Below are 14,378 nucleotides of genomic sequence, written 5' to 3'. Positions count from 1 at the left end.
TTTTTCAACTGGTGCTAGAACCCAGATTATTCAGCTACGAAAGCAGATGAAGCATCTTAAGAAAGATGCTGATTCAGTGGATTTGTATATGAGAAGGGCCAAAACAATTTTTGACCAACTGACTGTCCTTAATGAGCTTGTGTCTGAGGATACCCTAGTCACCGATATCCTTGATGGTCTTGGAACTGAGTACAGACCGTTTGCCGGAGCTATTGAAGCTCGAAATACCTCAATCATGCACCTTTGATGAATTGTACGCTCTCTTATTGAGCGAAGAAACCCAGCTGAAGACTTATTCAGAGTCGGTGGTTAATTACATGCCACCAACAGCACAGTTTGCTCATGCATCTGCTGTCACCAGCAATTCCCAACCACGTGGGAAAGCACGCTTCAACAATAGGAGTTCTTCTACCAATGGACCACTCATCTGTCACAATTGCAAGGGTCAAGGACATTTGGCCCGTCAATGTCCCAGTCCACGAAATCAGTTTTCCAACTCTCAAACTCGTCAACAACAGAACCGTGGCCCTCAAACCTATTATGCTGCATCCAACCCTCAATTGTGGACCATGGACAGTGGAGCAAATTACCATGTGACCTCAGCCAATGAAAAAATTACTCATCCCACCAATTTGCAAGGCACTGACACACTTACAATTGGCAATAGTAAAAATATTCCAGTAACTACCTCTGGTCATTCTCGCGCACTTGTTAATGATGTTTCTTTGCAATTGGACAATATTCTTTTTGCTCCTGACATTCATAAAAATTTGTTATCTGTTCATTCTTTGTGTTCTAACAATCATGTTTCCGTCCCGCACGAGTTAAATTCTCTATCGCGGCAGGAGTAAAGATGGCCTGTATTGTCTACCTCTACAAATTTCTTCGCCTGTATCTCCACAAGCTTATTCTGTCGAATTCAACATCTGGCGTGCGCGATTGGGCCACATATATTATCGCACAGTTTCTAATGTTTTAGCTTTGAATCATTTGTCTTGTTAGAATAAAAACAATAACTATCATTGTTCTGTTTGTAACATTAGTAAAATGCATAAATTATCATTTTCTAATGCTACAACTCTTGTTTCTCAACCGCTAGAATTAATTTGTTCAAATGTGTGGGGACTGTCGTCAGTTCCGTCCATTGATTGTTTTCTCTATTATGTTCTTTTTTATAATCATTTCAGTCACTATACTTAGATTTATTTTCTCAAGCATAAATCTAATGTATTGTCTATCTTCGTTCAGTTTTATATGTTAGTTGAAAAATATTTCACTACAAGAAAAAAGGAGATTTGAAACCGAATATTCGGTTTCAAATCAGTGAAAATCGGTTTCTAAATACATTTAGAAACCGATTTGAAACTGAAATATTCAGTTTTAAATCCGCAAGTTTCTAAATAAATTTGAAACGGAAAATGGCGTCCGTTTCAAATTCTGAATCTATTTTCAAACTACTATTCCGTTTCAAATTTAGAAACCACATATATTCTGTTTCAAATTCCGTTTTAATTTAAAAACTGATATTTCGGTTTCAATTTTTTTGAAACAGAAATTCCGTTTCAAATCGGTTTCTAAATTCTGAAACCGATCCTTGTGTTATTGGATTAGAAACGAAAAAATTCGTTTTTAATCCGTTTCAAATTACTAGTAGAAAATTTTTATTTTTTTATTTAATATATTATTTCCTGTATTGAAGCATATAATATAATATTAATTTTAAATGCTCAATATCATAATATTTATAATATCAGGCTATCAAATATCAAATATCACCAATATTATATATAAATATGACAATTAAGGGTTATGACAATAATATCTTGTATGGAAAAATAAAATATCATAATAACAAAAACAAGCTACTTGTCATCAACAAGATAATCACTCATCAACACTATCGGCCTCTCTACCATCATCTTGATGAGTCGCATGTGGAGTTGGGGTCAGCTGCACTCGCATCATTTGTGCCATCATGTTTTGCATCATTTGTTGCATGCGCTCATCCAGTGTCTGCTCACGTTGTCTATATCTCTCCTCTAGCATCAACTCGCGTTGTCGATCTCTCTCCTCCATTGCAACCAAACTATCCTTGAGCGTTGCAATAGTCTGATGCAATTGTTGAATCTCTTCCTCCATTGCCTCTGACTGAGCACAATAGGATGCAGTAGAAGATGATCCATGTGATGAGCTAGGGTAAAAAATTGATGCTTGAGATCCAATGCCATAAACCCTGTTCTTCTTCTCCCCCCCCACAACTTGATAATATAGTGCGACCTCATCTACAATAGGAGGGTCACTGCACCCCTCTTGTGGTTGAGACGACTGCTCCTTAAGAGCCAAAAATGCATCCTGCATAAGTCAATACACATATTTTAAATTTATTTTTCTTGGCAATTGAATAAACAAACTCACTTATTCATTTTTTTCATATAATTGAAAGACATAAAATACTTGTTCACTTACCTTAATTGATTGCGCTCGTGAATCAACCATATCGGAGGTGCCTTTCCTAGTGTGGGTCTTATGGAAAAGTTCATAAGGAAAAGGTCTTCAGCCAAGCTGGGCTTCCTGAAAAGATATAATGATTTTAGTGATGTGTATAATAATGTTCGATTATTTGCTACTAATATGTAGACAGACAATAACAAAACTAGTAAATATGAAATCATTACCATCCTATAGTAAATATGAAATCATTACCATTCTATCTGCGTGAGTAGCATGTGAAATCAACCCCTGTGTGTCTAGAGATGCTGCCCTAACTCCCCTATCTCACTACAAGTTAGCGGTGAATTGATGGCTCTTGGCTTTAAACTCAGGCTACTCCATGCCTCTTTCCATTTTTGCATTGTACTATTAGGCACGATGACCTTGGATTTTCCTTTCCGACATTGCACATTAGGGCCTTATAGCGCTCTGTGACCTTACGCCTCCAAGCTTCCTTTACTAGTGGAGTCACCTCTTGCCAATCAAATTATTTCTGGTATAAAATAAATAAAAATTAAGACAGTTGTATTAGTATGATAATATTTTAGAAAAAAATTGACAGCATTTCCCCTTAATTTTGGACAATCCAACCTAGTTATTAGGTATTAATTGCACCTGTTAAAAACACTTTATATATTCTCAACAATAAATAACATCCACCCCAACTACAACAACTCACAACAATATATATTTTCAATATCACACAAGCTGTACATATAGATCATTTAAGCATTAATATACTTCAATTGTGTTCTTTTACATTAATTCACAAATTCTCATCACTTAAATGATATTTGTTCATAACATTCTTTTTTGAGGTTTCATAAACTATGCAAATTAGTTATCTGATAGCTAATATTTAAATATTTATTTTATTACTTGAAATTCATCCCAGTAAAACTCTTTTGTTTCAGGCGTGATAGTTTTCCAACAGTGCCCCTCTGGGTCCATATTCTCCTTGAAGATATTCTTCATCTTCTTAGCACATTCCTCAGATGGATGTAACCTGTACAAAAGAAAGACAGCAAATATATTGATTTTATGTAAATGTAGAAACACAGTACTTCAATTCCCAATGATATGTAATACCAAATCATAGATAAAGTTAATTAATTTTAAATACTTACGTGCCATTAATGAGCTTTATTCTTTTCTTTCTTCCAAATGTAGTGAGTGATAGGCCATCCATCGATGATATTGGTGCTGCCCCAACTGAATGACCTTCATGACCAGAGGTTGATCCAATTGTAGGCTCAGAAGATGGGGTAATAGGTGGTGGCGGTGGAGGTGGAGGTGTAGCTCGATGCTGTGTTGAAGCAGTAGACCCCTCTGGATCTGGTGCCGACCTCCCGATGGATCGTGAAGGAACTGAGGCTGACCACTGTAGATTGGTCTAGTTGATCATTGGGCTCATCTCGCATGTAGCTTGCCTTGGTGAATGACCCAACAAACCTCCCCTGCGACCGTTGCCTCGCATCCTGCATAAATAATTGTATTAATTAGTTAGCTTCATTCAACTTATGATACATAATACAGATGAAATTAGTTAGAGTTTATACTTCAAGTTTAGAAATATAAATTCATTAAGAGAAATACCTAATTCTAATTAGTATCACTATCATATACATCATCGCATTCCTCATCACTTTCTGAGTCCAATTCAAGCTCTTCTTCATCTTCAACATCCTCTTCATTAATTTCAACTAGTACACCGATTTGATCATTCAAGTATTGTTGTTGATCATCATCATCGTCAATTTGAATCAAAGGGACTTCCATTTCATCTTCTTGAAATGGTTCTTCCCGTCTTGAGGGGTTGTGACATTCACTTGTTCAGAAGATCAATAACAGATCTCGCTTTGATTTTGAACACAGCCCACCAATCATCCTTGTCACGTTTTAAGCTTGGATATATGGAATAATTCACCTGAGCAGCTTGGATAGCAAGAACAAATGGTTCATACCTATTGAAGGATCTTTTATGATTAATATCCACAAGTTTATATTTTGGATGAATCTTTGTTCCACATTTGGTGTTGGATCAAACCAATCACATTTAAACAATACGTTCTTTTGATTGGTAATCCAGTACTCCAATCGTAGCACTTCAATTAATTGTCCATAGTAGTCACTTTCATTAGTACGTAATTAGTCCCTTGATACATACCCCACTGCTCATCGTTGCCCTATGCGAACCATAACCTTTAGTGTGAAATTTATAACCATTAACTACATAACTATTGTAGCACATAACACTTCTTAATGGACCCTTTGATAGATCCTTTAAAAAGCGGCTTGATATATTGTTGGAGGGATTGTGAACATATTTATTGAACCACTTATCAAATTCACGCTCTAGTTTCTCATCAACTTGTTTATCATTGATATTTGGATTGGCCATGTGTAACTCATTAACAAAAATGCTGCACACAATGAAAATAGTTAATTACATGTTTGGAATCAATAATGGCATTGCAACAATTATAATAATTGAATATTAGAAAAACTTACTCAATGTACGGTTTTACTTCTATACAATTCAACAAGATGTACATTTGTGCTGCTTGAAATTCTTGTTCTGTGAGATATCTAACCTTTCCTTTTCCCAGTGGCCTACCGGAATGAGTGAAAATTGATAGATTCCCTAGATGTTCATCCATATGTTCGACTGTATCATCATTGCGTGGAACCTTTCGATGCCTTGTGTTGACATGGGGTTCAAAATAATGAGCGCAGAATGACGATGCTTCTTCAACTAAATATGCATTGCATATGGAACCTTCCACTTTGGCTTTATTTTTCACATTATTTTTTAACTTCCTAAGGTACCTGTACCATTTACTATTTAGTCACAACAAATTTTCATTTTTCCATGTAATGATAGTATACAACAATACATTAAACTAGTTACCTCTCAAATGGATACATCCACCGATATTGCACAGGACCAGCAATCCATGCTTCATAAGCCAAATGCACTGGGAGGTGTTCCATGGAGTCAAAGAAACTTGGAGGGAATATACGCTCTAGTTTACATAATATAATAGGAATCTCTTCATTGAGCTGTAACATGGCTTCTTCTCTAAGTGTTGTTGAAGTTAACTCTCTAAAGAAATTGCTCAATTCGGTCAATGCTTGCCACACCTTTTTTGGAAGCAATTCCCTAAATGCTATTGGGAGTAATCTTTGCATAAAGACATGACAATCATGGCTTTTCATCCCAAACAACTTTAGTTTTCGCATGTCTATACACCTACCCATGTTTGACACATAACCATCTGGGAATCTAAGATTTTTAAGCCATTCACACAACACTGCTTTTGATTGTTTGTCTAATGTGTAACATGCTTTAGGATACTTTCCTGTTGCCATATCCCTCTCTAACTCAGGTCTGTGACAAAACTCTTTCAAATCTTCCCTTGATTTTGCATTGTCCTTCGTCTTCCCTTCAACATTCATCACAGTATTAAAAATATTTTCAAATACATTTTTCTCTATATGCATGACATCCAGGTTGTGGCGAAGCATGTTAGTACTCCAATATGGCAAATCCCAAAAAATGCTCCGTCTCTTCCAACCCGTGTTTTTTGCTTTGCAACTGTTATTCTCATCTGCACCCATATCTGTGACACACATTAATCCTAGATGTTCTATTTGTTCTAAAATTTCCTCACCAGATAGAATGGGGGGAGCACTTTTTGTAACTGTCTTGTTCTTTCTAAAAGCAATTTTATTCCGTCTGAAAGGATGGTTAGCTGGTAAGAATTTATGGTGATTGTCAAACCATGATTGTTTACCACCCTTTGTCAATGTGAATGCATCTGAATCGTCCCTACAATATGGACAAGCAGTCTTGCCTGCTGTGCTCCAACCGGATAACATTGAATATGCAGGGAAATCACTTATTGTCCATAATAACGCAACCCTCATATTAAAATTTTTCTTCTTTGATGCATCATATGTCTCAACTCCAACTTCCACAAGCTGTTTCAACTCTGCAATAAGGGGCTGTAAGTACACATCCAATTTGTCTTTTGGGTTTCTCGGACCAGGAACTATTACCGTTAGGAACATATACTCTTCCTTCATACATAACCAAGGAGGCAAATTGTAAGGAGTGACAATGACTGGCCAAGATGAATATTGTTGTCCAGACTGACCGAATGGTTGAAACCCATCGGTGCACAGTCCTAGCCTTACATTCCTAACCTCAGCAGCAAATGAAGGATGTGTTTTATTAAAATGCTTCCATGTAGTTGCATCTGAACAATGACACATTACCCCATCTTCATGGTCATGCTCAGCATGCCATCTCATTTCTTTTGCTGTTGCATTCGAAGCATATAATCTTTGCAATCTCTGTGTGAGAGGAAAGTAGTACATTTTCTTATGTGGCACATTGGTTTGAAAATTAGAAGAGCCTCGACTATGTCGTTTGAACCGTGGATGGTCACAAAATTTGCAATTCGTTAACTCACTATCTTCAGCCCAATATAACATACATCCATTAGTACAACAATGAATCTTCTCAACAGGTAGGCCAAATGCTTGGACCATCTTCTTTGTACAGTATAAGTTTTCATTCATTAAATTTTCATCCGGTAACACCTCTTTCATAAGTTGACAAATGTCATCAAAACACCTTTCTGACAAATGATGTTCTGCCTTGATGTTCAACATCCTTGCAACAACTGAGAGCTGCGAATGGCTTTCACAACCTGGCCACACCTCTTGATTAGCAGCTTGTAACATGTCATACAATTTTTGAGCTGATGGATTTGGAGGCTCCTCCATTACATCCTGAAAGAAATCAGGACCTGCTGCATCCATTACCATTTGCTCATAGGTATTGCTTGTGCTATTATCAACCTCTTGAACAGACTCCGCTATCATAACATTTATGTTTTGACTATCAATATCACTTGTGCGGGGTTCCCCATGTAGAATCCATTTATAATAATATGGCACAAATCCATGCTTCATCAAATGTAATCGAATTGTATTCTCATCAGCATAATTACGATTCTGACACTTTCGATGATTACATGGACACTTCAGTTTATCCCCATCCATCCACTCTGGATGTTGCTTAGCAAATGTTATGAATTGTTCAATACCTTCTATGAATTCTGAGGTCAATAGACCATCTTTTAACCTAGCATACATCCATCTCCGATCTGATCCCATTTTGCTAATAGCTGTGTAATAATTAAGTGAATATTAGTAATGATATGTCATATATCAGAATTACATCATATCCCCAATCATGCGTTGAAAGGTAAGGCCCTAACCCAATTAGAATTGTATCATCTCTACCAATAACAGACAGATAATGACATGTCATATATTTGTAAAAATTCCAGCAGGATCTCCCATTAGTTCTCCAAGTGCACAACATAAAATTTGCACCCAGAGAACAATGAGAGATGTTACAAAATTTCTACAAATAGAAAAAATTATCACCTCAAAAATTGATATGCATGCATCTACAAATTAAAACGCCATATTAAAATATTACTTACCTGTGTGATACTGAAAGCAACGGACAAAATAACGAGAGATAGTGACCAAAAGAGAATGAGACATAATGTAGTTCCAAAAAAAAAAAAAGAAATTATGTCAGTAAATTCTTGTATAAAATTTAACACCTCAAAGTAAATAAATAAATAAATATAGTGTAATTATAAATATAGTGTAATTTAAAATCACATGGAAGACTCACTTGTAAGCTAAGATACCTGAGAGGCCGGACCTAATAATTTTCACCCTCTGTTGTTTACTTAGCTGGGCACCACACCAATGCAGTTAGGATATCTAATCTAATCAATTGCCACCTTGTCTATCAATTAAGTAATTCATATTTAAGAGTATTTTCATTATTTTTCAGATAATTAATAATAAATTAAATTAAACATATAGATCATCAGTTTGATGGAGTCAAAACAAAACAATTGATGGTATATATGTTAATTTTGACATAATTTAAGAATGAAAAGTAATTTTTTTTTATAATTAAATTTAATTAAAATTTAAATTAAGATATAAATTTAGAGACAGCTCTATTATTATAAAATTAAATTTCATTGATAAAATATTTATTATATATTTTATTTCATATATATAATAGGAATCTATCCAAGTCGTTTATCATTAATTAATTCCCTTCTAGTTTATTAGATTAATGTAAATAATGAATTGATTCTCACAAATGTTGAATATATATATATATATATATATATATATATATATATATTTCCATGTTAATTACCCACATAGACATAGAATATGCAAAAAGGGTGGGATACAGGACATCAAGAAAAGATTGAAAAGAATGGTGAGAGAATCTACAATTCCAATCTTAGTGAGAGTAATAAAATGGTTAAATAAGACTAGCATGCACATTTGCTCATGTCCTTCGTGCTTTATGCAAAGGATATGAAGACCAAAAAAAAAAAGAAAAAACCTAATTTAACCTACCTAAATCCAAAGTACTCCATAATCTCTGTTTTCTGTTTTAAAGAAAATTATATTTTTTATTTTTTTATATGATTTGTATATTTAATTTTTTTTTATTTTTAAAATATACAAAAAAAAGAAATTTTTGAATTTAAAATATAATAAAAAATAATATTTTTATTCATTTAACTTAATTAAAATTAAAATTTCATAAATTTAGAAATGACCTCAATACTATCAAATTAAAATTTATTAATAATATGAGCATAGCAATTTTTATGGAGGAAAGAAAATTCATTACTTGCTGTTAAATATTGTTTGCTGTGTTAAAATGTCATGTAGAGCTTATTTTGAGATCCTTTGTTTTCACCCGCTTTGTTACCATTTCTTGTTCAAGAACTTACCATTAGGACATCCCTGCATGAAGCCAAAGTAACATTGGTAGTCCCAATTTACTGCCAATAGCCTTATCTAACATAGGAGGATCCCTTCCTTGGCTTCATGGTTCACAAAAGGAAGCTACTAAATACAAGATGTATGGTGTGACCCACATGTTTGTTATATATGAGTCTTTATGTTTGTATTTTGGGTCCATGATGGACCGAGTTTTACATTAGTCTCACATGTTTATATGAGACTTCTTTCCTGTGTTATCTTCTTTCCTGTGTTCATGAGTCTCGCATGGTTTTGGCGAGAATTGCTATTTTTTAAGATTTTTCCACCTAATTTTCACCAAAAACTCATCAACTCCAACAAAATTCCAAAAGAACAGTTGTTCAGAAGCAACAAATTCAACATCATAAATGAATCAAATGACTGAGGTAAAGTACCAAACTATTTTAAATGAAGCGTTTTGTTTGATTTACTATTGAGAAGCGCATGTGGGAAACTTAGATTTACCTCCATGTGAAGATACTGATTCGGCTGCAAACTATGCAAACAAATACAATGCCAGGAATTGTTTGTTAGCAAGGGGAAGATATTATCTTGGAACTATTAAAAATTGCATCTTCATAACTGTTTTACTTTGTAAGCAAGAGTGGAGATAATAAAATGCTTCTCACTTGACAATTTATAACTGAGAATGTAGTGCTTTTTCAGATTAATAACAACTGAGGTTCAATTTTAGGTTTGGGTGCGACTTGGAATGTTCTTGATATAGCTGAAGGATCAACCGTAGTCATTTTTGGTCTTGGAACTGTAGGCCTTTCTATAAGTATAGCATATAGAATCAGTTTTACAAAATTTTACCTGCATTATTATAATTTTTGACTTGTTTGATATTTTGAGATTAGGTTGCACAAGGTGCTAAACTCAGAGGGGCATCTCAAATAATTGGTGTTGACACTAACCATGAATATCATGAGAAAGGTTTGATTGGCATTCACTTTAATCAAATTTTTAAATTGTGTTAATAAGGTAAAGTAATGTCTATGGATCCTAATGGCGATTCTGTTGTGGGTGCAGCAAAGGTTTTGGAATAACACATTTTATTAACCCAAATGACTTTAAGGAAACTATTCCATAGGTATCATTAAACAAAACACTTGCAATTAGGACATTGTAGAGCTATTACATTATAGACATACTTTTAGATTGATATAAGGACATTTAAAAGACAGCATAATTAGAGCATTGTGGACATTGGGAGGGGAAAGCAAATACTAGTGCAGCTATTGATCAACATATTGCCTCTGACATACGCAATGGGAAAGCGTGAACATCAAAAGCAACGTTCATGTCATGTAGAATTCTAAGTTCTCTCTCAGCTAAAATAAATCAACACAATGAAAATCATATTATAAAATAGGAAATTGCTAAATTACCTTTGAAAAACTACATAAATTTACTCATTTAAATTTCCTACTAATAGAATGCTTAAAGGAAGAATAACAATAGCAAATAGGTTACTCTCTCCAAGAGGGCACTGGAACAAGATTAGAACTTGGGTCTATGCCTGAGGGAGGTATATACACTGTTTCACTATCATCCCATTATCTAAATTTTAATTTGTTTTCCGTGATCTTGAATTTTTCAGTTGTTAAGAGTATTACAAATGGAGGGGCAGATTACTCATTTGAATGTATTGGTGACACTGGAATGATTACAACAGCCTTACAATCTTGCTGTGATGTAAATGCTCTCTATTCGATGCTTGTATATATATATATATGAAGAAGTGGTTGTCTGACTTAAATTTTTTTTGTCTTTCCTTGTGTGCATTAGGGGTGTGGATTAACGGTAACACTTGGTGTACCAAAACTGAAACCTGAAATATCTGCTCACTATGGTGTAATAGTGCAATGAATTTGCTATTTTTTAAGATTAGTTTTTGAACATCTACTAATCAACCCACATGCCTCTTCTTTTATTTTAGCTCTCCTTCCATACTTCACCCTATTTCTTTAATTTTTGGATGCGTGTATTTTAATCCTAGTCTTGTAACAATTTAATTTTTTTTTTCTGTTTAAATAATAATTTGGGATTTTTTAAAATTAAATATAGGGAAATAAAATAAAAACCTTAAAAATTATAATATTGAGGAGAACATGCCTAGCATGGACATAGAATTAAGATGGCCATAATCAATAAATTTTCTCTAAAAGCAGGATAGGTTCTATTCATTAAAAGATCTAACTCTATAACCAGCACACATAGAATTAAGATGGCCATAATCAATAACCTGACCATCAAATTATAATTATGAGTAGGGCGGTAGCTCTTACCAAGAACATGTAGCAAGAACTACTCCAGTTATTAAAAAATGGAAAAGCAACACCGAAATAACTACAAAAACAGCATGTGCAGCATTGTGGTCGTACCTGAAATAAAAAGAAGAGACGAGGGAAAGATTTAATCAGCAAGAAACACTTAAACTCATGGACTGATACAGCGGATAAAAGAGTAATCTAACAGTGAAATAGAACATAGAGAATCATATAAATTAAAAAAAAAAAAAAAAGAAAGAAAATACAATTTTTTTACAGCTAAAGAAGCAGAATTCTGGTTCTTGAAAGCAAGGAGACATAAGGGAAGAAAATGCAGCAATCTGGTCACAATGGGTTTCCTGATTCCCATCCCAACCATCCTTGGTGTCATTTTCTTTTCATTTTCCCTCTTGTTTCTGCCTACTCAAAACGCTACCAGATCTAACACTACCTTATCTCAGCCTTCTGGTGCAAATAATGAGGTGAGAGACCTACCCACTTTACAAAATCACACTCAAAATAAAGCTGATTCTGTTAAACCCCTGGTTTTGGAAGCAAATCACCCGATAATGGTTCAATTGTCGGTGAGGTGCCATACACGCAAATAATCACACTCAAAATATGCAGAATTCTAATAAAGATCATGCATTGAAGCCAAATCAAACCACAATTTCAGCTCCAATAAGTACTCGGCTGCAAATCGAGTGCAAATTCATCCACGATTACAGTCTCACCTGTGTCGGCAAATCAGAATCCACAATCGTCCCCGAACTCTGTCTCTTCCGTGAAAGGAAATTCTGGGAAGCAAGAGAAAGGAGTTGCAGTGAAGAACGAAGCATCAAATAACACTGCTTCTCTGTTAAATAAACAGAGTAATGGGTCCAAACAGAAGAATAGAACTAATTCAGAGGCGTCAGGCAAGCAGGGGATCGAGAGCTTGTTGAATTGTGATTAATCAAAGACCAAAAACTAGATCAGAAGATGAAACACCCGAAACCAAATCAAGAAAAACAAACCTGACTGTTTCCAACTAAAAAAATTGTGATTTTTGCCCTAGTTTCCTTCATATATGATGAGATAACATTACATATCAACTAAAAGAAACAAAATGCCCATCAAATTAAATGGCAAACCTTAAGAGCAGATCCCACTCGTGCTTCAATCCACCGAATTGAGGAGATTTGTTCTAGAGAGCAAAGAAAGCTATTTGGGTATTTGGGAGAACAAGCATCGGCAACTGAGTGATATTAGATGAGAGTTTTTTTTTTCTTAAATAAATAAATGGCAATTAGAAACTGACTAAAATCGATTTCTAATCCAAGAGTTTTTTGAAACCGAAAATATTCGATTTCTAAATATACATAAGTATACATAAACTTTTGAAACCGCACAAATCGGTTTCTAATTATAACAAAATAAATTAGAAACCGATAAAACTTGGTTTCTAATTCCTTTTAAAATTTTAATAAATAAAATAAATAATAGATTAATTTTGAAACCAAAATTAATCGGTTTCAAAATATAAATAGAAGAATTAGAAACCGATATGAATCAGTTTCTAATTTGATTAAATTTGAAATCGAAAATAATTGATTTCTAAATAAAATTAAATAACACTTTAATTTTTGAAACCGAAAATAATCAGTTTCTAAAATTAACCAAAAGAATTAGAAACCGATGTGAATCGGTTCCTAATTTGACTTTAAATTTAATCGATTAGTTTGAAACCGAAAATAATCGGTTTCTAAATATTACTGGAAATAGAAACCGATAAAAATCAGTTTCTAAGTTGACTTTAAATATATTAAATAAAATACACAATTAGATAAATTTTGAAACAGAAAAATATCGGTTTCTAAATTTCAAAAAAGAAAATTAGAAACCGATAAAAATCGGTTTCTATTTTGACATTAAAATTCATAAAAAAGTAGAAATAATATTAATTTTGAAGCCAACAAAATCGGTTTCTAAATATACCTAATAGAAATAGAAACCGAAACAAATCGGTTTCTAAATTAACTTTAAAATTTATTAAATAAAATATACAATAAATAAATTTTGAAATTGAAAGTTATCGGTTTCTACAATAAACTAGAAATCGAAAATAATCGGTTTTTATTTTCACTTTAAAATTTAATAAATAGAATAGAAATTATATTAATTTTGAAACTGATAAAAATCGGTTTCTAAATATAAATAGAAAATATATTCATTGTGGAAACCGAATTCAATCGGTTTCTAAATTAAATTCAATGAATTAGAAACCGACGTTATTTGGTTTCTAATATGAACTAATACAATAGAACTAATTTTGAGCCTCCAAATTAGAAACAAAAATATGTCAGTTTTAGATTTCGATTTCTAATCAGTTTCTAAACTGATGCTAATTTAGCATTTTGAAACCGATGTTTTTCTGTTTCAAATCCGTTTCTAATCGGTTTTTGATAAATTTAACTAGTTCTACTCAATTTCCGTTGCAAAAGCCGTTTTAAATTATAAACCGATATAAATCCGTTTCTAAAGTCGGTTTCTGTTCCGATATTTTCTTGTAGTGTTTTTTATTGCCAATAAAAATTTTCCAGTTATATTTGAGAGAGGAATATCAAGCCTTATCACAATATTTGCGAGATAATGAAATTACTCAGACAGTGTCTTGCCCATACACACCACAATAAAATGGGTGTGCGGAGAGAAAATATAGACAACTTATAGAAAGTGGTAGAG

General features: G+C 33.5%; 1 protein-coding gene and 1 long non-coding RNA gene across 2 annotated transcripts; both read right to left on the bottom strand.

The window, feature by feature from the left end:
- Positions 1 to 5,596: 5,596 nt before the first annotated feature.
- On the bottom strand, positions 5,597 to 7,677 carry LOC131172241 (uncharacterized). The gene is made up of 2 exons (XM_058133198.1): positions 5,748 to 7,677; positions 5,597 to 5,634 (listed from the first exon to the last, which is right to left on the bottom strand). The coding sequence occupies exons 1-2, from the start codon at positions 7,675 to 7,677 to the stop codon at positions 5,597 to 5,599; spliced, it is 1,968 nt and encodes a 655-aa protein (XP_057989181.1).
- Positions 7,678 to 11,640: 3,963 nt separating this feature from the next.
- LOC131171754 (uncharacterized) lies at positions 11,641 to 12,890 on the bottom strand. The gene is made up of 3 exons (XR_009142395.1): positions 12,788 to 12,890; positions 12,389 to 12,451; positions 11,641 to 11,768 (listed from the first exon to the last, which is right to left on the bottom strand). It is a non-coding gene; the product is annotated as an uncharacterized LOC131171754 (long non-coding RNA).
- Between the last annotated feature and the right edge of the window lie 1,488 nt (positions 12,891 to 14,378).

The sequence above is a fragment of the Hevea brasiliensis genome, chromosome 13 (assembly GCF_030052815.1).
Source record: "Hevea brasiliensis isolate MT/VB/25A 57/8 chromosome 13, ASM3005281v1, whole genome shotgun sequence".
Lineage (NCBI taxonomy): Eukaryota > Viridiplantae > Streptophyta > Magnoliopsida > Malpighiales > Euphorbiaceae > Hevea > Hevea brasiliensis.
Note: the sequence above shows the minus strand (reverse complement) of the source record. Positions and strands in the feature narration are given on the sequence as shown.